This window comes from Anser cygnoides, chromosome 1, assembly GCF_040182565.1.
Source record: "Anser cygnoides isolate HZ-2024a breed goose chromosome 1, Taihu_goose_T2T_genome, whole genome shotgun sequence".
Taxonomy (NCBI): Eukaryota; Metazoa; Chordata; class Aves; order Anseriformes; family Anatidae; genus Anser; species Anser cygnoides.
The window spans coordinates 184,419,020-184,445,175 of record NC_089873.1 but is presented as its reverse complement, the minus strand read 5'-3'; the positions used below and the strand labels follow the sequence as shown (position 1 = coordinate 184,445,175).

The window sequence follows — 26,156 nt, the reverse complement described above, 5'->3', positions numbered from 1 at the left end:
GTTTACCTTAGCACAGGGGTGGTAAGTACACTAAGCAGTAATTGCCTGAGAGGGCTGATTTCCAGCTCATTTAAGTCAATTTAAAGACTAGTTATGTTTGATTAGCTTTGGTCCTCAAGCATGGACGTGTTCTAAAAGGCTTTCAGAGGCACTTCTAGCTGGCAGTTAATGGGAACACGCAGCTGGTACTGACCCTGCGCAGGGCTGCAGGTCAGCGGCGCGGCGTGCTGGAACAGCTCCTGGGGAGGAGGCGACTCTCAGCACCCCCGGAGCCAGATCCTGTGCTCCGGCAGCAGCTGGAAAACGTCACCCCCAGAGAAAGCTGCTGAGTCTGACTCCGGCGGCCAAACGCTGAGATGCTGGCTCCTCCGAGACTACCCTCCCTTGGCGAGCCCTCCCATAAAAATCAGTCTCTTTCTGGGAGAGTTTTCTGAAGACTGACAGTTCTCTGCCTGAACCTACCTTCCCTCATTCCATCCTGAACTGCCAGCACCTTTTCTTTTAGTGACTGTGCCCAACAGCACCCCCTTCTCCTTGCACACTCTCTGAAGAGGCGGTTACTCTAACAAATGGCAAGCAAATTCTCTGAGTCATTCTCGCTGGCCTGAGCTCTGTCTCTGTTGTCAACTGGGGTTTCAACCCAGCTCTGAATACTTGCAGCCGCGTGTAATCACCAATTTTTTAAGCTCTGATTTTAAAGCAGGAAAAAAACAACGTAATTTTTGTACTTCACCTTAAGATTCTCTGGGAATCATCAGACATCAAGCCCTTATCCTTTCTGTTCGCAAAACGGGTATTCACGAAATAAATGTGCTGTTCGTTGGTTTTGTTCATAATTTATTTTGAGCTTGCTGCAGTAGTATTATTGTCAATTCGTTTACACACACAAAATGAAATGCTTAATAAAGGCAAAGATGATTATAGAAAGGCTGTGGGATTAAACACTTCTCTTACTGCCTTTTATAGGTGCTTAAATGCTCCAGTAACATTTCTGAGGGCTAAAATTTGATCGTCGGATTTCTTTGCCCTTCCCGGTAGCATGCTCTTTTCTACTCGTTTCCTGGAAATATTTGAACATCACTGTATTTTCTTGGAATAAATACTGGCAGAAAGAAAACATCCGTCTTGAATAATGAAGAACACCCCCTCAATTTTAAGTTCTCCCCAAATGTTCAGTGTCAGTTGCTTGCACTTTCATCCGACCAGCTAAAAGAAACAGCACCATGTGACTTATCTGAACAATCGCAGGCAATCAATCTAGTTCAATAATGACCACAAAAATGATGAAAACTGCTCACAACTTGGGGTTTGTGTTTTCTAAATGGGAAATGATTCACTAATTAGGAGAGATGTTTGAGGATACTGGACAACGGATCTTTTAGGATACCGTAATCTACTAGCACGAGGTTTTCACAAGGTGGAAAAGGCCAGATCAACGGGATTCGTTATGTAGGGTGCATGAAATGTGACTGATTTATGCAATAAACCCCCGTGGGTTATTCCTGTGTCATGCCTTCACTGACACAAGCTTTCCCAGGGTATTATGTGTGTATTGTTAGGTACACACATACAAAAAATAATTCTACGGAAGCACTTTCCAGTAATTAGGAAGGAATGCGTTCCCACAAGTCAGACTTTGGGAATTCCCTCCTTCTCCAAGCGGAGGAAACACAATTCCCACTGCTCCTTCCATCAGAAGCCGGCAGATTCTGCAGATCCTCTCCCGCACACGCCCCTCCTGTAGGGCCGCACCGAGTCCCTCAGATCACCAGCTTCTCGATGCTTAAAGTACTCGTTTCATCCTCTTCGTTTGAGCCAAAATACCCAGGCAGGTCGATCATTTGTTGCTCTGCCTCAGTTAAACCGAAGGTGGTATTATCATAAAAGGCAAACTCAGGGTCCAAGGGGAAGCTCTGGCACTTGTCCTTTCGGTACTGGGCAGGACTGATCGTTAGGCCTCTCTGGTAATTATCTTTGCCAGCTGACCCCGTTTCCTTCCGCCACTCCCCTTTGGGGTTGGGCGAAGGGCCCCGCTTGCTTCGGCTGGGCTCGGCCTTTTCAGCTGCCCTCTCCTGACCGGCAGGCTGGCGGTCAGTGACAGGATCCAGCTTCTTCCCTGGGGGACATGCCCTGTGGTGGCACCTCGTGCCGCGGCCCTGCGGTTCGCACGGCGGCACGGTGCCGTGGGCTTGATCCAGCTTGTCGCAAGTCGGGTTGGCGTTTCTCAGTTTCGGCCGTGCTCTGTCTTCCAAGCCCTGCTCCCACGTTCTGGTCCTGGAGTTGTAAAGAGGGGTCTGCCGGGGCGTGAGGGTGGACATGCTTCTCTCTCTGAAAGGCCTGGCCTTCTTCGTTTCGTGGAAGCTGGCTGTTCTTCTGAACTGCGGGTTCCTGTGACAGCCCCTCTCCGACACCTCCCCTCTGTTATCCTGGTGTTTGAAATGAGCTCTCCTCACCAAGGTCTGCGTGGGGCTCATCGCAGGATTGGCCTGGGAGAACGGAAAATCCAGCCTAGGGTTACAGCCCTCTCCCGGGAATTTGGGCTGACCAGCTGGATGGTCCAGAAATGGAGATTTGATCCGAAATTTGTTCGCCACGGCCTCCTCTTGGTTTTCTGCACTCAGGGGAAGCATTGTGGTGGCACCAACAACCGTGTCCGTGAGGGGGTTCTGAGAGACATGGTACACCTTGGTGGTCTCAGTCAGGCCCTTCTTCTTCATCTCTTTCAGCTGCTGCTGTGCGAGGCGGTAGCTGAAGATCGGAGGGATTATTTTTTGGGCATTTGGCTGAAAGCTCTCGCTTCCAGAGACATCGTCTTCCTGGGCAAACTGGAGGCTTCGCCTGTAGGTCAGAGGAATGTTAACGGGGGCATCCCCTGCCTCAGTGAAGCTGTCCCGCTGCTTGTTGCCCTGGCAAATGTTCTCTTCGTCGGAGTTTTTCCGAAAGCCAGGGGAGTGGACGGAGTTCCGACGCACAGCGGCGCTGCACTTCTGAGCTTTGCAGAGCTTTCTCCACAGGGTGATGAGGACGGTGGCAAAGATGATGAACAAACACAAGGAGATACCTGTGATGGTGACTATGTTATTTGCTTTCTGGTCCTCTCCTGGCTGGACAGAAGGTGGGGTGGAAGGCTTGATACCTGTAACAAAGAGCACACACGTCTGTCACCAGAGCTGCACTGTCATCAGCATTTTGGTATTTTAGGATGGATACTACAAAGCAAAAGCAATTAATTAATACAGTACAGTAAGATTTGCTCACTGTAGGTGACTTCCTACTGATCACTTTGAACTGGCAGGAACAGATTACTCACTTTAAATCAAGGGACCCGAAGACCTTTCAGATGTAATCGTTACCTTTGCCTGTTCTGCCCTTTCTATAAGACACTCCCATATTTGTGTAAAATGGGATAATAATACTTGTCCTCCTTTACAAAGTACATCAAGATCTCCTGGTGAGAAGTGCTGTAAAGGGGTAAAAATAACCCTAGTGATGCTAGTAGTTCAGGTATCACTCCAAAATTATTTTTAGGATGGCTTAAAGAAGTGTGAGAGTTATTGACTTGTGAGCTCTGCAGTTTGAAGAGAGCACTGGCAGTGGAAGCATAACTTTTCAGAGCAGCCATCTGGGGGCGCTTCTTCAGCTGTTGCCCAGTGGTGTCCCTGGAGAGGGCAAAAACCTTTCCCCTGTTCAGCAGGATCCCAACTGAGGTTCCATTGCTCTGGTGCCATGGGCATTCTGGTATTAAGACTCTTCTGTTGTGAACCAGAGATGGACCTTCAAACGGGGCAGAATACTCTGCTAACTGGGAATATCAACATCTCAAAGCTTTTCACAGCCCTATTTAAACCTCTCACCTGTACATTACACCACATGCGGTCGTCAAGAGCTGGTTATGAAGCAGTGAGCTCAGACAGAACCACTTCACAACCTTGCCCCCAGTCCCTAGTTTTATCCAGATCCCAGAGCCTCCCATCGGGGTTATGGACAGTCTGTTGTAAGCCTTGCTAGCTGCTCCTGCCTGCCTCACAGTGCCTGCCCACCACACAAAATGCACGTGCAGAAAAATGAGAAGTAGACATCAGTCTGAATGTACTGCCTGTAATCCAGAAAAAAAATGCTCATTCAGCAGTGAACTATTAAGTGTGCAGGATGTATTACACTGACAAACGCAGGCCAGAAGGTCCCAGGCTGCTACAACAGTGGATGTGCAAGGCAGCGGATGGTGGGCTGGAGGCACATTCCTTCGAGTCAGGGCTGTGAGACAGCCCCAAGACCTTTGAAAAATCCTGCCATGATCCTAGGTTTGATCTTCATGTCGCTCTGAGAGCTCGACATCAGCATGAAGAACAACGACGCTGCCTGTTGAATATTTTCTGAGGGTCCCTAAAACTGACATTGAGCCCAGCACCACCATGCCCAGAGAACAAGGAGCACTGCTGTTCTGAGCTCAACAGAGAAGGTGGGAGCCACGTTTGCCCTGTTCAGTAGCGCTGGTGCAGAGCAATCCATTCATTGCTCATCCTTCTCTCAGTCCCGTTTTCTCACAGTTGTTTTCTAAGGACACAGTTTCCTATCTGTAATGCACATTGTGCTGTATCAACTGGATCTAGTTACCCAGGTTTGCTCCTCTTGCCACCCAACCTACCTCTGCCCTTAGGCCGTGCGCTGGTTTCATTTCTTCAGCCATTTGCTCCATCTGCTGGACTAACGACTGCAGTGATAGCTGCACCACAACAGCCTGCTCTGGAAAGGGGTGGACAGCTGGGGGAGCACGGGGGGTACACTGCCAGCCCGAGCTCAGACAGATGATGGACACTGTGTCAAGACACTGCCTGGGCGACGTCAGACTCAACGAGGCAGAACCAGATAGGCGGAGCTCTCTAAAAGAAGCAGCCTGGCTTGGGAGCTGGATGATTAAAAACCATCTGCAAGGCAGAAGCAAGTGATTTCTCCAGATGATTCTCTGGCAACGGGTGCTGATGCAGACCTCCTGTGCGTGTGGGTTGACTCTATACAAACCCTCTTTATTAAACCAGAGACCCGGCAGGAATGTGAGGGGGTTCCTCAGGTCCGCTCGCTCTGCAGACCCTGCCCTGGGGTGCCTCAGACCGCAGCAGTTCTGTGCACCGTAACCACCCTCCGAGCTGCAGAAGAGTGTGAAACTGGCCAAAAAGGAGCCGAGTTCAATCAACAAACCAGTTCAGTATTCACTGACCCCTCCAGCAGGTAATACAAGGCACAGAACAGGAGAACTCAGTAGCAACTCTGGAAAAACACCACCTAACCCATGGATTTTCTCTGGTGTCACCATTGCCCTCAGCACTCTGATGGGAGACTGGCACAGAAAAGACAAGCAGCCCTAGAGCAGGGTACGAGCTTTAAACCGTGCCCCTAAACATCTGAACTGTTCCTCTCTGCTTACACTTGCAGCTTCACAGTGTAAGCAAACCTGCACAGCCAGCATTTTCTAGTGATGAAGAACAGCAGAAACCTTAACAATAATCTGTTAAAACATCTCAAGTGCTGCATGAAAACTGACAAAATGCAAAAACCTGCCTTGATGGAATAGCATTTTTAATATTCATCGTTATTTATTAATTTAATATTTTCCTTTCGACTGACCTCTCGCTCAATACTAACCCACTTCTTACAGTGCTCCACAACACATTCCGTTCCTGCCTATTCGCTTTCATTCAGCAAACCTCTTGAAACCGGTTCAAGCCAACACTCCCATCGAAAAAGTAGTCCTGCATTTTGCTGCTACATGTTCTACCCCTCTGCTGTCCTTCCATTTTCAGTGGCACAAACACTGCAATGGCCATGTGATAAGCAACTTCCCTAAATCCCCACACCGGCCGTCTTTCAGCTGGATCCACTCCAGTTCTCCACACTGCACTTTTGCCAGCAGCGGCATGGAAGCAGCCAAAGCAAGAGAGAAGGCACCGCTCGCTTTGCCACAGCTTACAGCTATAATTTGTTAAATTATAGCCCAAGAGCCTAGGAGCCTGCACAGCCCTGATTGCCTCCCCGTCCCCATCCCTGCCAGGCTGTGGCACCTGTGGGACACGGAGGCACTGGAGCGGGTACACCAGCCAGTTTCTGAGCCAGCGGACCTTTGGTCTCTCCCACCAAAGCAGAGAAAAATTGAAAGTTGATTACGAAGCAGCACAGGAAACAGGGAAGTGGCAGAGTAGGCTCAGCTGGAAAAAACATGAGGTCCTGTGCAGGTGACACTGGAGAACTTCTCAGCGTCAGCTGCTGTCATGAATCCCACCACACCATGCATTTTAGGAATTACACACATCTAAAGCTCTTTTACAGATACTCTCACTGCTGGCGAGGCTTTTCCACACCTGTTCCAAACTACATCAAAAATACACGCCTCCTCTAGTTGCAAGCCAGAAAATTACATTTTTAACAGATTTCCACTGCCTGGAATCTTTAACCTGTGATTCAGATTATGTTCCCCTGGGCCTGAGATCTCTCCTCCGGCCCTTCCCTAAACCCTCAGCCATGCTGGAGATTTTCAACCACTTCCACGGCACCCACAGCATGCCTAAATCTTGGAGCCCTGCCTCCGGCTGTCCCACAAACACATGTATGCTCCAGCCCTACCCCATCAACCACAGGGATGTGATGCCCCCCCCCTTCAAATAACACACCACCTGCTTTTGCCAGGGGAGACAAGGCAGAAGACAGCAGAGCTACGTACTCAAACAATCCTCCAGGGAACACGAGGAGGTCTCTTTTGGAGATCCAGCGCAGCCTGGTTTCGCCGGCGAGGAGGTGAGACACTCTCGGAAGCGCTCCCGGACGCCATCTCCGCAGGTGACGCTGCAGGGGCTCCAGGGCTGCCACAGGCTCCACGTTTCTGCAAACACACAAGCTCACGGCAATGAGGAACACGTCTGCCTCACCTCTAAAGACAAAGAAGGCATCGAACTGTCTTCTCTTATTCAAGAAAAGCAATAGATAACCAAACAAAGCAAACCACAACACCAAAAGAGCAAGCGGATCCAGGGACCTGCTCCCGTTCCCATCAGAGGCTGGGGCACGGCTCCCACTTTTGCTTTCCTCTCTTCGCCCCACGCTACACCACGCTCCGCTAACTGAGGCTGGCAGGAGCTGCCCGGAACAACAGCAAATGGAAATTAACCCACAAATCTTTTTAACAGCATCCTAATTTATATATTCATAAAGCCCAATTCCTACCTGACAAACACTGCTTTTACAGCAGAACAGCTTCACTGACTGAAGTGTAGTTACTCCTGATTTATGTGATTGTGAAAGGAGGAGAAGCCTACGAGGCCTAATGAAGAGGCAATACTGCTTTTCCTCTTTGTGATCTTCTTAGCACACAAATGTGTTATTGAGTCGTTCATCTGACAGCTTTACAGGTCCCTATTGTTTTATTGCTTATACAGAGGCAATTAACTGAAGATGAAATTTCGCAGGTTTATTTATTTTATTTTAAGTGGAGGCAGGCTCAGGTTCTAATGCTAACTCAGATGTTGTCGTTTTTTAAATGCAATCCCTTTTTTGCTTAGGTAACATACTCATCCAGTGCTCAGCACTCAAACTTCAGAGCAGGGAGGACCCAGAGACAGAAAGGGACAGTCCCTGCCCACACTGAAAGCTGTGACACTCAGACAGGACTGTAACTTTAAATCCCAAAATAAGGGATGAGTCCAGGTGCAGTCTTTAAGGACAAGTACCCTGGGAACTGTCCTGTGGGTCAGTCGACTCAACGGCCTGGCTTTAAAATGTATCAGGAAGAAAAACAACAGACCAGTTGCTCCATTTCCCTGCTCAGAGATAAACCAGAAAACCAGATAAATCACAAAAAGCAAATTAGATTTTTCTTTTTAATAATTTATGGTTGCTACTGCCAACACAGGTCATGGTATTCAATTTTATTACCTAGTTGCTTTGCTGCTAGGATGCCACAGCGCTCCCAATCAGTGAGCAGTTTGTGATGTTACAGGACCAGACCGTGTTTGGCGACTGGAAGTGGCTTTGCGACTTCACCTTATATTGTCTGCTCTATTCGTAGCAGGCTATTATTTTTTAAAGTCCCTAACAAAAATAAATACAGACGTTATTTAATAAATGTCACATTTCAACTGCTTTGGGCCCTGTCCTACAAACTTTTGTGGGCACGCCAGCGCGAGGTAACATCCATGTGAGCAGCGCGAGAGAACCAGCGGGGCTCCTCGCCCACATGACGCCACCCACGTGCCTCGCAGGATGGGGCCCGGAGGTTTTCAGCTCCCGCTCGTGCTGCCAGCCAGGGCTGTAAAGCATGTCCAGGCACATCGGTGCGGATGCACGCTGGAGTACGTCTGCCTGGCCTCGCACGCAGCGCGGACTGGCATGGCAAGACGCCCTGGTGGCACGGCGGGCCGAGCCCACGCGACGCCGAGGGACCTCTCCGGGTATTTGAGGTCCTCCTCACACCAGCCAGTGAGCAGAGTGCTCACCGAAGGCAGATAAAAAGTGGCCATAATCAATAGCCAACCGATCCTTCTTCCAAAAGACTTCATGGTATTCCAGCACCTGGGGGTCTCACGATGTTTTGATATCACGACGGACTCCGGCGGTGCCCCCACCCCTGGCAGAGGGAGGCAGGCTGTCTGGAGAAGCATGTAACCCCCCACAAACTAATTAGTGTGAGCAGCTGAGAAATTAGCCCCATGACTTCCAATGCGCGAGCTCGCTCAGTTCCCTGTCTCCACATTCCCTGCTCTTCTTAGCTTCTGTTAATGACAGAGAGAGGGCCAGATCCAGAAGGGCTCTGGATGCCTCCACTACTAACACTGCTGAAAGCAGAGGGTGCCCAACAGCCCCTGCGTTCATGCCTGTGAGCTTTAACGTACGCTTAGGATGGGTAATTTTCTAATTTTGACGTCAAACCTATGACGTGCCTGTTGCTCTGAGGCACTTTTCACTGACTTCACCTTCAGCAGAAGGCACAGAGTTCCTCAGCGCTTGGCATCCATAGCTTTGGGGCAACGACTGTGCGCCTTCAGCAGCAGGAGAGCAGGAAATGCTCCAGCTCCTGTGAAAGATGGAGATTTAAACCCCGCAACCCGCTCTGCAACCTCCTGCAATTACCAGAATGTGAAAGAAAATGAAGCAGTTTATTCTCCCCCAAGGAAATTAAATAATTAACCTCCATTTAAGAGAAGCAGATCCAAAGTGCCAGGGGAAAAAAACAGACGGTACGTACTGCAAACTAGCTCTAATAAGTGTGAACTTTTCTCATATGCAGTTGAGGAATCAATTATCGACGTGGAGATAGCTAACTGATGAGTTAGTCTGAAAGAGCTGACAGTTGGCAGATCTGCCAACATGAAAGATAAATGCAATTAACTTGCGTTAATTGTTGCTCTGCGTAAGCACCTCTCCCCAAACTTCTGTGTTTCGGCCTTAGTAGGGCCGTGAGCCTGCAGTGCTGTCCTACAGCACAGGCGGTGCGGGACGCTCAGCGTCACCCGGACACACGAGGTAGGTCGAAGCACTCCAACAAGACCAGTAATATGGGATAAAATCACTAATTATTTACAGGCTCATGCAAAAACCTGCTAGCCTGGGGGACTGCAGGCTGCTTGTGGAAGCTGAGATCAGTCTCTAGGTCCTGAGACCAGGCATGGTGGTGTTTGGCTAAGACCTGGGAAACCATCCTTCTCAGCCATCCCGTGCTTCTCCACTTCCATGGAAATAAAGCCTGGGCGCACTGAAACGGTGGCATGCTCCAACAGGTTGCTCATTTGGACAATGAAAGGACGATCATCCTCTTGAAAGAAGAAAACCCAGACTCTGCCTGGGCTAATTATAGTCTTTTCCCCACAAACAGACATCTTTAAGAACTTCTGGGGCACTGTCTGAAATCTTTTCTCAGGAGCTATCCCGGCGAGTCCACGACACCCCATTTATTCTTCACATGCCAGGGATGTGGAGATTAAGGATTCACTGCCAGGAGCGAAGCAGGCTGGAGCACAAAGCCAGCCTCCCTGCATTAGGCTGTTTCTAAACAAATGCAGGGCAGAAATGGATTGAGGCAACAGAGCTAATTGGTTCCCAGATCCTCGCGCAGATAGCAGGCAGGGCTGATTCACACTGCCTCACGCAGGGAGCAAGAGTTTGATGCAAGTCTTGTATCCACGCCTGACCCCTAGATACTCCTCTTACTGCACACTTAGTGACTGCTTCTCCCTCCAGAAGGGCTTTTCCTGCCTTCCTCCTTCCCTTTGCTGGCAACAGCTCTACTTGTGCCCTGCGGACCTTCCGGTACTTTTTTGGGCAGGTAGCAAAAACCAGATGTGAGAGAAGGCAACAGAATTCATCCCTGCTGTCAGCAAGCGCAACAGACTTCATTAGGATTTGCACCAGGGTTGAAACTGGTCTTGGGAGTGTAACTAAGAACTGTAAAAAAAAAAAGTTAATTAAAAAGTTAATTAACACTGGAAACATGAAGAAAATATGCCCGTTTATATGGCATAGCACTACTGAGTAATTTATCAGAGCCATCCCAAATGACTCCAGCCAGACACCAGCTAGGATGTGGGACATCTTCCTAAGGAGAGCTGAAGTCTCACTGCTGGGGACACTCAAATCCCCACCACGCAAAGCACGGGATAACGTGTTGAAATGAATGAGCCCGCAACGCTTCTGCTGCTGGCTAAAATGACCTGGCAGAGTTTTCTTTCTCAGACTTTCAGACAATTCAGTCAGGCGTGGGGAAAATCTTAGCTGCATGGCTCTCTCTTAGTCATCTCCGTGAAGCCGTTAACGCTGCGCCGAGGTGAATGAAGTGACTCACGTCTCTGTTATTTTTTCACAGGTTCTCCAGCTGCAGTCTACAGAAAGCTCCACGGGCACAGGCTCACATTTAATGAACTTATTCCCTATGTTTAATAGATAGATTCACAGCCTTGGAAAACACAGGGTTGGGGATTTTTTTGTGACGGTTGTTCTGAAGCTGATGGCTCCTGCTGGAAGAGCTGCTGTTCTGGCCTGCCCAGCGTGACCAGCAGCCTTCTCCTTCCTCCTCCAGACACAAGACAGACAGATTCCTCTTCCACGGGCTGTCCGAAGCCTACCAGGGATGAGGAATAAAGAGCTGGATCGACGAAGGGTCAGGAAAATAACTGATGCCTGATCTATGCAAAGCAGGTGTTGCAAAATCAACTTTATCTCATCTTCTGTGGTTTGGATGAAGATAATTTTAATGATTTAGGAGCTTTCATCTTTTACAAGAGAGTATCTTTGTTTCATAATAACAGAGCATATGCTAAACAGAGGAAGAGCTGGCGGAGTGACAGATTTGATATGCAATTGTCAACAGAAAATCATCACCGAGCGGGAATGCATTTGGAGAGATTTCAAAGGGATAAGGATAATGTTTGGTGCTATACAACGCTTGCCTCGGTGACAGGAAAATAAATACAAAATTGTTATTGAGAAAATATGCCACTCCTGTGATGACACGAGGAGATACCAGAACTGCACGCAGCAATGCAGGTTCCATGGTAAGTTAGGACAACTCACAGAAAGTGGATTGTACATCAGCCAAATGCAAAATGTAGGCAGAAGGAATACAAGCTGTACCCGCAGAATAGACCGCGGAACTAAAAGGTCATGTGTAAGAACAGCTCAAGGGTTTCCAGGGTGAAAGCTACGGCAAAAATCAGCTAGGCAATCTGTGGAAGTAAAAGCAGAGGATCAGTAAGGAGGGAGCTCGAGCTACTGCTCGAACGGCATCAGGGAGGAGGACGTTAGAAGATGACACCCAAAGCCGGTACCCGTGTCATCAAATAAAAAGGATTGCTAAAAGAAATGGAAATGGAACCCAAAAGAGCCAGAACATTAACCACATCCTGAAGAAAACGCCTTTCAGTTAAGGACTCGATCTGTTCAGTTTATCAAAAAGAACACTGAGGTTATCAGGAAGGACCGACACAATTTGGATGTGCCAACGCCTTGCAGGGGGAAGACGATGGGTAGCAAACAGCTGCCTCGTCTGGCAGAGAGCAGCACAGCAAGAGCCCCTCACCGGAGGCTGGAGCTAGATGAGCTGAGTTATGAAATGCACCTACTTTCCTTTTCCCTGCCGCAGGGCCAGGGGCTCAGGAGAAGGCCTCCTTCAGCCCCCACAGACCACGGAGGTTCGCCCCGCTTCGGGCCGCCACACTCCTCCCCAAACACCCCGCTCCTCTCCGGCGCTGCCTGGGGGCTTTGAAGTCTCACGGATACCGCCACGAAGGCAGACGTGCTGCTGTCTAATTAATTTCGGGTTGACATTTTCTTTAAGGCGACGTGGTTTCGCTTTCATCGGCTTCGTCGACGTGACACTTCCAACTTGCCAGCTGTTGACTTGAAGGCATTCTTCACGAGCAGCCTGATTTCTTTCCGCTGCACTTGTGGTGCTAACGTGCAGCTCCGGGAAACAAAGCGACTTGCAGGCATTGCTTAAGGTGGATTTCAACGATTAAAACCAGTCAAATATTGGGCACAGAAACGCAGCTGTGTCATATCCTACATATTCATCTGTCAGGGCAATTAGCTAGATAGTATCTGCGTGCCATATAAATACCACCCAAGCACAGAGAAAGAATGAGAGTTCTCTCTTCCTTTTTCCTTGAGAATTATCTCGATGAAGGAAGTGTGCTTTCATTTTTAGGTGGACTTTCCTGTGCCAAAGACCAAGAGCACCAACAAAGAATACAGATGGAAAGTTAAGCTCCAGAGAAGAACTACGTACCCGGCTTGGCATGTGGTGAAAAGAGAGGTCATTCTTAGTACAGAGTGTTAATTAAAGAGCTCACAATGTCAGAATTAATGAAGTAGTACAAACCACACAACACCAGAAACCTAGTTTAGGTAGGCTGTGTCTGGACCACGTCCTGTGCTCCTTGTCTCCTGATCATCCCACTCAGAGACCTGCCCAGGAGGTGCAAGGACCCTTTTTTGGCTCGAGCTCCTGCACTTCCTTTGCAGGAAGACCAGGGTGGGGATGTGTCGAATACATCTCCAGCCTTTCAACCCAAGCTCTTTGAAGTATGCCCATGGGAAAGACTAATTCATAACCCATGGATGCAAGCCTGCTCCAAAACTTCAGAGCCTTTACTTTTCTCTTCCAGGATGTGGGCAACACAACCTAACCCAGCCCCAGTCCCCTTGTACACATGCAGCCCATCCCTTGCTACAGTTTTCAACAAACCAGAGGACATTTGGCTCATCTGCTTCCTCTGCCGTGCTACTGTGGTGAGTAGACCCTGCCAAACCATGGACTACTACCCCCAGTTGCCTATGATGCTACACATATGTAAGTTGTAGAGATAAAAAATAAAGAACGTATGGATATTCCTTAATCAGGACTGAGAAATGGGCTCAAGTTCTGTCTTGTGACCATCCTTAACTGTGATCATTCATACTCCTGGATGCGGTGTTGGCCTCTGCCAACCAGCACTCTCCCAGAGCATGCCTGGTCGTGGCCAAAGGACTCCACAGACCACACAGACTGTCCCCACATGGCAGGTTGTATGAACCTAGTATTTTCTTGGAAGAAAAGAGTTTAGCTGTATGGATGTGACCCATGCTCTGGCAGGTGGCTTTATGGGTCGGGAAATGGACTGTGATCTGTTTTAAGCAGCAGCAGAGATACGGCTTGAAAGGCTGCTGCAAAAACCCCTCCAGCTGCCCAACTGACGACACAAGAGCGTCGTTTGCTATGGCCAAATCTTGATTCATGTCATCGAAATTTGCGTTATCTAGCAGGTAGGATTTTAAACGCCCAGAGCAAACAAGGTAGAAAAAGACAGCCAGACAAGGATTCAGCCCCTGTATCTTCTCTACCCATCTTAGGATGGGATGAATCACCCTTGGGAGATGTCTGCCTCTCTCAACTAAACAGCGAGACAGCTACTTAATGTTGGACATTTGGCTTCTAGACACTTAAATGCAGTATAGATATCTCCAGTGGGTCAGATCTACTGTGGTAGCTTCTTAAACGACTGAGAAAGCCAAGTTTCAGCTTTACTGGAACTAGATGGATCCATCATTCAAAATGTCCCACACTGTTTTGGTTGGTACTTAGCCTTCACTTTAGTTAAGTTTTAAGTCTAGTTTTAAGTTTAGTTTTAAGCTATCACTGTGGCCTTTGTTACCAAATGTCCTTGTGTACGCCTCTACACAAGTCTAATCCATTTTGCTCCCATCTGTATATGCCTTTACAACTATTTTTTGCTGGTGCAGAAGACCCAAAAGACAGCTATTCAATAAGAGACACTACAATCAAACCGATTTATCATTACCCACGTTGGCCGGGAAGAGTGCTGATTTCTGCTAAAAGAAAACAAACGTTGGTACAAACCCATATTCCTTTGGATCATCATACACTCCTTAACTCTCGTTGGGAAATGGCTTCGGTTTGAGAAATTATAGAGGTCAAAGCAGTATTTGTTCTTCCCCACATCAAACAAAGTGCAGTTAAATTCTGTCCTGTTGTCTCCTGGGTGAAGGGTGTTCTCATACAGCCAAGATGTTCTCAGAGTAGGATGCTTGAGAGCCTCTTTATAGACGACAATTTTGCCACTGATAGAAGTGCACGGGGGCATGACTACGAAAACCTGAACCAAAGTTTTGCACACCGCTTCTGGTGCCACAACCAGCCTGTATCCAAATTTGTGGAGGAGATCTATGGGTCCCATGGAGGCAATAACAGAATGTGTTGCTAACGATTTCAGTAGCACAGTAATATAAGTTTCTTGACCAACATGCGGGCAATCAAACTCTACCCACTGGGACTTAGACAGCAGGATTCCTTTTCTAGTTCTAACGCCCAGCATCTCATCAGAGCTTACTCTTCCTAGTTCATAAAGGGCGCTGGTGAATATCACATCCAGCGAAACCACTGTCTTGTTCATGGCACACAAGTGCTCGTTTGTAAAAAGTCCAACCTGAAGGGAGCTTCCAGGCAGCTCCGAGGTCTTGTTCAAATCAATGTGAAATACAGGCCATTCCACGCGGAGGGTGGACGTTCTTCCTCTTGCAGCACCACTGCTATTATCGCTGGGAGAGACCATTCTGAACAAAAAGTCCCCAGCACTCATGAAATAAAAACACTCAAACTCTACCACCCCCTGGGACTGATTCACGGGAAGCTGTTTTCTTGCAATGACCTCGTTGGTGCTGGCATCCAGCAAGAGGATGGACAGGTTCTCTGCGGTCACATTACCACTGCTGTAGTACCGATATTCCACAGACACCGTGTCGTTGCTGAAGGCTACATGACCTGGGCGCTCCAACAGGAGGTACTCGGCTTCACCCAGAACTGAAAGGAAAACAGTGTAACAACAGTGTTAAGAAACAGAGAGACAACCCACTGCTTATGCAACTTACAGAAGAAAATACATATTTATAAAGTGGATATTTAAGAAATCGTGCTCAAACTTTTAAAAGTGAATCAGATCACCAAAAAAAAAAAAGTTGTAACTAGAGCAATTAAAGCTCACCACCTCCCCTTTGTGCAGGGATGTGATATGGAACAGCTCAAAGCTCACTGTAGCAACACGCTCAGAAAGGTTAAAAAAAAAGGTTTCAAAAAAAAAAAAGATTCACAGAAAACTTCATTTCTAGGGATAGACCGTGAAAATCTCCACTTCTTTCACTTGTAGATTCCTAAAGCCCACTTCACAATGGCCAGCTGTTCTACTTATTTTAGCCAAAAAAAAAATAAAAACAAAAAAAAAGTAGTTTCTTAATACAGAAACATGAAAAATGTCCCTCAAATTAAATAAAATAGGAAGTCTGCATGATGCTTTTTGAAGCCTCTTCTCTTGCTCTGTCTTATGAATCTTTCATTTTGCTCATTTGCATCACAGAGACACTTGAGTGAAAGAGCTGAAAATAACAGTGATGGTGACTGCAGCACTTTTCTTGTCTCAGATGTGGTGCAACATGTCTAAATGACATCATTTCATTATAAATGGCACAGGCTTTTTAAACGCACTTCTTGCATGACCATGTTTGTGCAAGTTGCCAAATTATCCTGAGACATGCTGTAACTAGTGGGGATAGATGATATCTAAAGCACTGGATTGAGAAGATCACATTTCTGTTCTCAGCTCAGCTAGCTTTTCTGCATTGCTTGAAACTTAAGGATTTCAGACGTAGGAAGGTTACCCGAAAAATGGGAACTGCATACATTTATTCTAGATAGAGAATGTGCTGTGAGACATCTTTATATAATAAATTGCCTGGAAAAAGGCTTCTGAGTCTTGGATGGAAGGTGCTATGCAACTGTAAGACTTCAGCTAAAGCAATCCGTTAGTAAGTAGTATCGACTAACAATACTCTGACTTGTTCAATCTGTTACATATGTCTTAAGATTACCTCAAAGAAAGCTGTGCTGGAAAAACACTGCAAGTGCCAAGGCAAGCACTCAGCATTTAGGAGTAGCAGGACTCATCTCACAGAATACTAGACAACTACCACTGCAAGCTTCAATTTGAGTTCGTCCCCTTGGATTCACTTTCCTGTCAGCAGAGAAAGTTTTCAGGAAGCAATTCATCTGACCAGCTATAGCCATTTACATCGGCATGCGCCAGAACAGCCTATTACTCTTCACCAGCTGTAAGAGGCAGTTAAAATAACCAGCTCCAACCACATCCCTAACGTCTGGGTGAAGGTTGTACGCACAGCCTTACACACATAAATCATGTGTATGCTCTCACATACATGTGCTGTAAGTCGGCCTTTAACTTGCATGAGTCAATACCAATTTTTCCACAAGATCCTGCTTCATTTGGCAGATGGATGGTGCCTGTTACCAGAGGGCTCTTTTATTCTTGTCCTTCCATGGTGGTCCCATGTATTATTGACTGCACACCATCCGAAATCCATCCTGATAATACAGAATTATTCATTTCCCCCATGGACTTTTATTGTGCTCTTATCATAGTATATCAGTGTATTAGAAATATTCATGAGTTTATCCCTGCAATGGCCCTGAAAGATGAGGAAACGTCACCATTCTTGTTCAGTGTGTTAGGAACCAGGGCACAGACACAAAGGTGAAAACTCGTCAAATATCAACTGAACAACTACCTGGGCCTCTCAGAACTACCTGGCCTTTCTCACTTGTGTGCTGGGCGGGCGGCTGAGCACTGGCCCAGGCTGCCCAGAGAGGCTGTGGGGTCTCCTCCTGGGAGAGCGGCACAAGGCGCCTGGAGGGGGTCCTGGGCACCCTGCGCTGGGTTGGACCAGATGGCCTCCAGAGGCTCCTTGCAACCTCAACAATTCAACTCCAGCAAGTTCCCACCTTTCTTGCTCACCTCCAGCATGCCAGCAAGGGGAGCAGAGAGCACAGAACAAGCACCTCTACCCAGGGCCTGACATTAGAAACATGCAGAAAGCTGCTGCCCTGGGCTGCAGCATGCACAGCGTTGTGTGGGGCTGGCAAGAGGAGCAAAGGGAGTTGGAGCACGCTCAACCCCTCAGAGAGCTTTGTTGTTAACTCATCTGCAAGGACTTAGAAATGGACCAAGTCTGACCACATCCTCATACAGACAACAAAATGCATGTCCCAGAGCTTCATGAGCTCTCTAACGTGAAGTTCCCAGAGCTGCGTTAGAGTTTCCAAGCGAAATGGTTGCAAGTTGCTGGGTTTTTCTTTCTTTGAACGTGGGCAAAATGATGCATTTCTCTACAAAGGAATTGGCCAGATTCAACTTGGCTGAAATGTAATGAGGGAAAAAGAAATCAGGCCATGGCAAAAACCCAGCGTGAAAAATTTCAACTCCAGGCTTCAAATTTTCAACAAAAACTTTGATGTGATAGTAATGAAAAGCACTGATGTTTACACCTACTACTCTCCTCTCCTTACTCATTTGCACTATTTTTTATTTGGACTGGCCCACACCAGAAGAAATAACACCGCTGTGTATGCGTGTGGGAGGACTGGAGAGAGGCCAGGGGACTGCCGTGTAGCTCCCATCCACCCTAATATGGATCACTTGGGAAGTGAGGAAAGCGAGCATTACTGCAGGATGCTGCTACAGCACTGCAGAGCTCTGCCTGGCACCCCTCAGGTCACAGCATCCCTTCTCCCCTCTTTGTTTAATAAAACAACTTCACGTTCATAAGTGGCCCATGCAGCAGTTTTCCATAATGCTCCACAAGTTGCCAGTCAGAAGCAGCCAGCTTCCCCCGCGTGCTCCTTCAGCAGCCCTCCAGCCTCCTGCGCGTGCATGGCCCTGTCACAAGCCAAAACCTGGTCCCAATTGTTTGGACAGCCAGTCAGGGGCAGCTTTCAATGCGTTTGTGTATTTTTGGTTGTCATTACAATGGTCTCCCACTGAATGGAGTCTGGCTGTGGCGCCAACAACCTGCCAGAGGAGTCTTTGCAAGAGCTCCCTCTTAGAAAGATCAAAAGGAAAATCCTTGTTTTTCTTCTGAAGAGTGAGAATTATTATTTGAGGGTGCTGTTCTGATATTTATTTATTTTTAATTGTGTTCAAGCCAACTTGGGTTGTGATGTTGGCTTGTCAGCCATCAGCACAACAGAGCTACGAAGAACAAACACATCAGAAAAACTGATAAGAAATGAGAATACTGAATACTGTTTTGTTGTATGCTAGAACCATTTTTTTTTCTTGTAGCATTACAGTAATTTTCCACAATATACTTGTTCATTTAAAACGCAGTATTGGTGTAAAATTGAGACACATATGAGGGAAATATTTCTCTAAAAAGTATGTACACATGTGATACTCAAAGATACGTACTGTTTGTAAGTTATTTTCAGAATTACGGACTACCCTTTCACTGGAAATAAGGGAAAAGATGATGCACCTGAGATTTAGCTCTTTAACTGCACCTTTTAATTACTCACTGTGCCACTCTCTATAAAGTTCTCAAACAATAGCTTTTACCTGTGAGTCAACCAGTTGTGAATGCCTGCAGGACTGGCTCACCAAGAACCAGTGGATATTGCAATCATTCACCTCACTTTCTGGATTAAGTGATTTCAATACTTATCTTCACTGCGTTACCCACTCAGAGCACTGTTCTTAACTTAGCCAGCTAACTTTGTCTTATTAAAACAACACGTGGTACTAAAAGCCACAGACAAAAGTCACCACTTCTTTTAGGCTTGAGCTCACCTAAGAGGCCAATTCTAGGCTCTTGGTAGTGTTCAGTGATCCCTTGTTCTAGAGTGGAGATGGAGCAAGAACAGAGGTACAGGTAGCTGAGCGTATTTTCTCACGTACACAAGAAAAGCAAACTGCACACATTCTCGGTCCGTTTCTCTCCTTAACACCTGCTTTTAAATTATGAATGTAATTTTTGAAAACATATGCATTGTTTACAAATTAAGAGCCCCATTTTCAAGATTTCTAAATCACTGAAATCACTGTGTAGTACGGAGTTGATTATCTTTGCAAACCTACCTTCTACTTAGTACGTTCTTGGAAAAGATAGATGCCCTGCATAGGATTCCCCTCAGACTTGTAGCTGTCTAAGCTAAACTAGGTGTTTAATCTCCGTTGACAGCTGAAGGAGAGGAGGTGCCTTCTCAACCCACACATCTCAGACTACAGATGGGTTGGAGCTGCCCTCGAGATGTGCCATTTTGTGACTCAAACAACACTGATTGCATCAGACTAGCTGCCTAATTTTACATGACTAAAATTGAATGGATACGAATCCCATCCTTTGGCTTCTTATGTGGTCAAAGGAGAGAACACCTCGTTGTTCTCAAAAGTCCTCTGAGTCGCCAGCTTAGGTCCATCAGATGGGGTCTCACACAGTCACAGGAAGTTGCCTGTACTGTCGATGTTCCCATAGGTTCCTTTTATAGTTAACGGAGAGGAATGGGCAGTTGTATGTTGTGGTTCCTCCCACCCTGGTACAGACACCTAAAACAGACCTGTCTTCCAAGATATGTATTAAATGTTACGGAATACAAGTCTCAAAAGAGAGCAGAGCTCCTGTTACTGCTTCTAACACAGCCAGCCCCTTGATGATGCCCACAGAAATGTGCTCATTTATCTTGTTTGCTTCTCTGAGCAAATTCACAGCAGGAAAGGTTCCTGCTGGATCCAAAGGGGCAGCTTATGCAAGTTGAGTTGTCTTTTCCACCTACATATTGCACAAGACCTCGACTATATTCTGTGCAATGGTGGCTTGTGTGACCTTTTATTTCAGCGGATATCCTGCAAACAACACTATCCAAAACCACCTTGTGAATATGAGTCTCACAGTTTTCCCTTGAAAGCTCTAGTACTCACCGTAGTCACAGAGCACCACTAGCAATAGATTTGAAAAATCTTTCAACATCTGTTTCATTCTGACCAGTGCGATCCCAGGTCCTTTTACTCCTCATGTCCTTCTTCAGCTCCAAAGTGCAGGCACGTTTTTCAAGAACACCTGAAAGTTTAAAAAATTCAGCTGTGTTGACTTTGCTTCGTAAAATACAAGAGGAAAGACATCCCACTAGTAAGAAAAAAAAATAAAAAAGCCCACACCATTAATTAACACCCTTCTCTCGTTTACCTAACCATTATTAATATTGGATCGACGGATAAGCACAACTACAATTCATTGTACAGTACATTTTCCATCTTTAAATGTCAAGTCCTGAGACAGAACAATAAAGACCTGTCACAACAATTTACCTTTGCACTGCAGTAACTGCTTTTGTGCATATCTTACATTAAGATCAACACCCACAACTGCAAAATAAGAAGTATTTTATACAAAATGTAACTCTGACCTCAACATCTGTAGATACTGGAGGTTTACTGCTGCTATACAATTCAAACTGCCCTGTTTTCAGGTCTAGTAATATTATTTAGTTATTAATATTAATATTATTTAATTATTTATATTATCTCACTGGCTCTGTAAAAGATATATAACTGCTTTTTATGTCACTCAGACTGATTAGCTGGAGAAAGTGCTAACTTCCAACTTTTCCTCCATCATTTTTCAAGTTTACATTCTATGTAGCATTGGTTATGCCAACAAAAATAGAGAACCTTTTGAAAAGTTTCACAATTTTATTTCAATGTGCTTTAAACTAATCGTTACGAGTCTCATAGCAATCATATAAAACAGGCTGGAAGCAGAATGACAGCAGCAAAACCTACAGTTCGCTCCAGAAACAGAAGCAAGAGAGAATCTAAAAAGAGAAGATCGAGCTCAAAGGAGTCCTTCTCAAAATACAAGAATTGCTCTCTTTTGTATTGTATAGGAGTGTTTGAAAGTCAGCCTTACTGTGCTTACCGTCACTCAAACATGCAAGAAAATTCTTGTTCAATACAGCTTACAACCTGATTTTACGAGAGAAAACTGGCACCGGAGCACGCATAAGTTAGGAGAGACAAAAATTGCAGAACATAAACATAAAACGCAAGAACTGGGCACGACAAAGATCAGGTACGTTTTCAGGAATCATAAAAATAATGAGATATTTCAACAATAACATTGAGTTATTGACCTAAGAGTTGTTGACCTAAGATTCAGCCCATGTGTTATCTGAAAGCTTTTTAAATTGTTTTAGCTTCTTCGCCCGTCTGCTCTGTGCCAATTCCCTCTCCGGTTTCTCATATACACTTAATTCAAGTGGCTGGAGAGAATAATTTCTAAGAAAAGATTAACGGGAGCATGCACAGCCTTGCTCAGCGAAGGCCCATTACGACAATAGCTGTACATATTTACTGGGGAATCATCACCACCTGGCCCATGAACTTGACCGGGCTCCAGAATGAATTAGGCAGTGACGGCGATACCCCAAACACCCAGTTTCACTCCCTGTGCCGTAAATTACAGGAATACAAACCTTGTGCATCCAGCCAGGGGCAGGCTGATGGCAGAGCGTGGTGGAGGGCCAGCCTGCTCCTAGGGGCTGCTGCTCCCTGCTTGCCTGCCAAAGGACTCCCGAGCTGGCTCTCCTCTGCGGCACGCGGCACCGGCTACTGTCAACAGACGTGGTGTTGTGTCGCAGGCTTGGTACGCTGGTGGTCCTGGGATTTAACCATTATTAACCATCATTAACCTCTAATTGGGCATTTAAAGGAAAAAAAAAAAAAAGAAGACTGATCCAAGAAAGAAAAAGCAGGTTTAAAAAATAATATTTGCAAGAGATGCTTTGGCCATTGGCATAATCATTCAAGGTAAACAGTTAAGTAGAAGTTATGTGGCACTGCTTGAAACTGCACTGAACTAAAGAGGGGAAATAAAAATGCTTTATGGGCAGTAATCACAATTGCGCTGGATGCCTTAATGGGTCCTTTCCATCTCTAGCTTTCTTAGCCACGTATTTTTCAAATGTCTTTTACAAATATTGTTTTTTAGACAATCACACAGCGTCAGGTAAAATTCAAACCACCTTAATCTGAGCCTAACGAGTGACACACAGCAGAAAGGAAACAAAGCTACGGAAGAAGGAATACATCCTAGGGAAGAAAGAAAGAAGACCGGGCAGGAGAATACTCCTGAGATAGTTGCCATACATTTTAATTTGCTTATGTCGAGCTGACAGATGGAAACGCAGCATGGTTCATTAGATGGGGCACCGGAGTGAGACACAGGAGACCTGACTTCTGTTCCTATTTCTGCCACTGTCAGATGTATGATGTTAGCAAATCGCATCATTAATCCACTCCCCCCTCCCCATCCCCTCTCTCCTGCTCCGTGTTTATAGCAGGAACTTTCCAGGAGAGGCTCTTTCTAAGCCAGTTTGTGGACACAGCCCAGCACCAGGGCCTTTGGGCATTTCATGAACCGGACCCCAACCCTTCTTCCCTTTTACCCTTTCATCTGTGTTATCTTGGTTGGCTTAGGGAAAGGCTCTGGCGGGCAGTGCCGGCAACACCCAAGCTGCAACTGGAGTATTTGAAACAGCACCAAAACTAACTTCCAAGCGCTTCCACCAGGTGCCTCGCCAAGTCCGGCCCGGGGCTACTTCTCCCTCTGCTGTCACTGGATGCAGCTGGAGCCCCCGACTTACCAACCTACTTGAGGCTCCCCTGAACAAATCCAAGGCTAACATGCACGCACGAAGTCTCTCTGAGCTTTTACACCTTTGCCAGCTGATTTCTAATAGCAGCTTTCAGCCTAAGAACTGCCCATCCATTTCTAACACAGCATTCCTCCTCTCCTTCCCCTCCTTCTTTCTCCACGTGTTTGTTCCTCTCCAGTTTTCTCTCCCTCCACCCTGTTTGGTGCAAACGCTACACTGACCTCTAAGCTCGGTTCACATTTCTTCCCCTTCAGCCACCTTCTTCCTACAATTCTTCCTTTTTTTTTTTTTCCTTCTCAAAAATTTCCCACTTCTTCACCTCCTGCCCCCAGCTCTATTGTTGTTCCCCTTCCAGCACCCGCAGAAAATCTTGCCTTTCAAGGCAGACAATGTATCTTAAATGGTTTCTACGCTACGCAGATATTTTACCTCGAGTTCATTAACTTGATGAGATGAGCAGCGATTGAACAGAGGCGGCTATCAGACTTTGAATAATTGGCTTTTTTAATTTATTACTTTGGTGGACAAGCAGGGACTAAGGCTCTATTGTGTGAGATGCAGCAGACACACAGCAACAGAAAAAGATGCTTTCTGTTCCACGAGACGGTATAATGGGCTAACTGGAAATGGAAGACTTCCTCTCCAAAGTGAATTGGAAATGACAGATAAGGAGAGGATGAGCCATAAAGGGCCTTGGGAATGAAGACCAAGGGGCTTGTGTGTGATGTAAATGACACAGGAAAACTTCAAGTCCCTGCTCTGCAACAGATTTCCTGTATGGTCTTGGTCTCATCACTTAGCTTTCCTCTGGCTCTTCACTGGAAATAGCACTTCACTGCCTGGTACAGGTAATATGAGATGAAATCCACCATGAACTGCGAGGTGTGTTGGCACTGCAGTGTCAGGAGCCATGTACGATCCAAAGATACAATTTCATTTACAACATTTTTTCTTCCCCAAATAAAGAAGTAATAGGACAGGTTATATACCAACTTAGTGCCACATACCTATTCAAATAATACCCCTATTTCTCTAGGTCATTAAAATTAAGTATTTTGTAATCATTCTGGACAGTCCATGGGTTTTACAACAACACCGACTGGATTTATGACTTCCAGTAGGTTTTCCAGCAGTATCAAAGGCCACAGAACAGATCTGATGTTTCACAAACCAGTCAGCTCCTCAGAGTGCCACAACCCACTGGTTTAGCACAGCTAACCACTTCCTAGCTTCATCAATGTACCACTCAGCAACCATTCCCCCTTCATAGAGCAGAGAGGCTGCAGTTAATAAGGGACCATCAGGAATCAATCAGCTACCCCACGAACGAACACTGGGCTTAAAGAGAATACAAATGCACTGGAGCCTGTATCTCACCCTGACCCTGGGTACCCTCGGCCCTCCTCATTGCAAATCCCTTGCAATGGGTTTTACAAGGGGTTTACAATTTATAAACATTTTGCAGTCACATTTGCAACCTGGAATTTGCACAACTCGGGTTATGCATGAGAGAGGCAGGCAGTAAAACAGCAACTCCAATCCTGAAAGTCCCTAAATCCTTCCTACGTTTCACTTGAGGAAGTGGCCAAGCAGCACGAGCAGCAAGAAAGAAGCATGTATCCGCAACATTTCTGTAAATTTAAGATATTTTATCTGTCCGTCAGCAAAGACATTAATTATTTTTGCTTATTGCGGTGCGAGATGAGGCGGCGATTGAAGCGCTACCACCTGCTGGGAATTTCAGAACTGCTCATCTATCCTCCACCCCTGACATGAAAGCGGGAGCCCCTCAGGTGTGCGTCACGTTTTATCCCAATCTAATCGCTGCTGACCACGCGGAGCGGTCACGGCCAAAAACGTGCCGCTGCTCCCGGGGAGGAATTGAGTTGAGGGGGAAAAGTACGCGTGTGATGTCTGCCACAGCGGGGGGCTCGGGCTGCCATCCTCACAGGCATCTTCCCTTCTTATTTACACATCAGACAGTTTGACGTTGTTATCAGATAATGGCTTTATTAAAATCATGCATCTAAATTTGCCAGGCTGGAACTGACAGCGCTAGATCTCCCTGCGTGCAGGGGAACAAATAATTAGCTGGCAAAGCCCGTTTTCATCGATATTTTAGGGCTGAGATGACAAAATCCTGGGGTTTCTCAGCCCCTATTGACAACGGCTCAGCAAGCCAAGAGCTGGCCAGCGATGCCCAGCCCCTGAAACCGGAGGGCTACAGCGGAGCGAGCACACGGACGAGGTTTACTTTGGAAAACGTGCGGTGAAAATAAGTTTAGTAGGCATAAGGAGGCTTGGGGGAAGATGTCCGAGCGGTAACAAATAACAAATGCAAATAAATTAAATACGTTAAGATACCTCATACATACCTCGTGGGGTAAGAGACGAGCGCAGCCGCTTGATCTTTTCGTTCTCCTGCATATATTAATTTTTACGTTTACGTTATTTTTTCTGGAAACCCACCCCCGCCCGAGAAGTTTACCTTAAGGACCGGAGCACCGGGCACGGTCGCGACGCAGCCGAAACACCGAGGAATTCGCTCGGGACTACCTGCACGACGAGCAGAAAGCCGTCTCCGGGGCTTCCCAGCGATCCCATACGAAGGTTTTTTTTTTTTCTTTTCTTTTCTTTTTTTTTTTTTTTTTTTGCCTGAGGTGTCGGCGGCGAAGGACAGGAGGAGCAGGGCAGGAGGAGCAGGGCAGGAGGAGCGGCCGAAGGGCTACGAGGCTCCCTCCCTCCCTCCCTCGGCCGGCGGGGCCGGGGTAAATGGCGCTGCGGCTGGCGGCGGCCGCCGTGCGGGGGCAGCCCGCGCCCCTGGCGGCGAGGCGAGGCGAGGCGAGGCGAGGCGCTGCCGGGGCCGCCCCGCACCGCCCCGGACCGGCCCTGCCCGGCCCTGCCCGCCCGCTGCCGGGCTGTGGAGGCTCCCCTCGGCCGGAGCCGTCCCGCTGAGGGCCGCCCTCAGCCCGCCCCGGCACGGGTGTGGCGGCCCCGGGCCCCGCTGAGGGCCCGGCTCGGCCTCGTGGCCGCGTTTTCTGACGGGGCTGTGTGAGGCGAGGAGCCGCCCTGCCGGCAGCTGGGCGGCTGTCTCCATCTGTGGGGAGCCTCCTCTTCTCGTCGGCAG

The 26,156-nt window shown here is 47.1% G+C and overlaps 1 protein-coding gene across 1 annotated transcript; it reads right to left on the bottom strand.

Annotated features, from left to right (window-relative positions):
- Positions 1–820: 820 nt before the first annotated feature.
- On the bottom strand, positions 821–25,857 carry THSD1 (thrombospondin type 1 domain containing 1). The gene is made up of 6 exons (XM_013179695.3): positions 25,518–25,857; positions 21,848–22,031; positions 20,295–20,433; positions 14,375–15,334; positions 6,713–6,871; positions 821–3,136 (listed from the first exon to the last, which is right to left on the bottom strand). The coding sequence occupies exons 3-6, from the start codon at positions 20,350–20,352 to the stop codon at positions 1,761–1,763; spliced, it is 2,553 nt and encodes an 850-aa protein (XP_013035149.2). The 5' UTR covers positions 20,353–20,433; positions 21,848–22,031; positions 25,518–25,857; the 3' UTR covers positions 821–1,760.
- Positions 25,858–26,156: the final 299 nt, after the last annotated feature.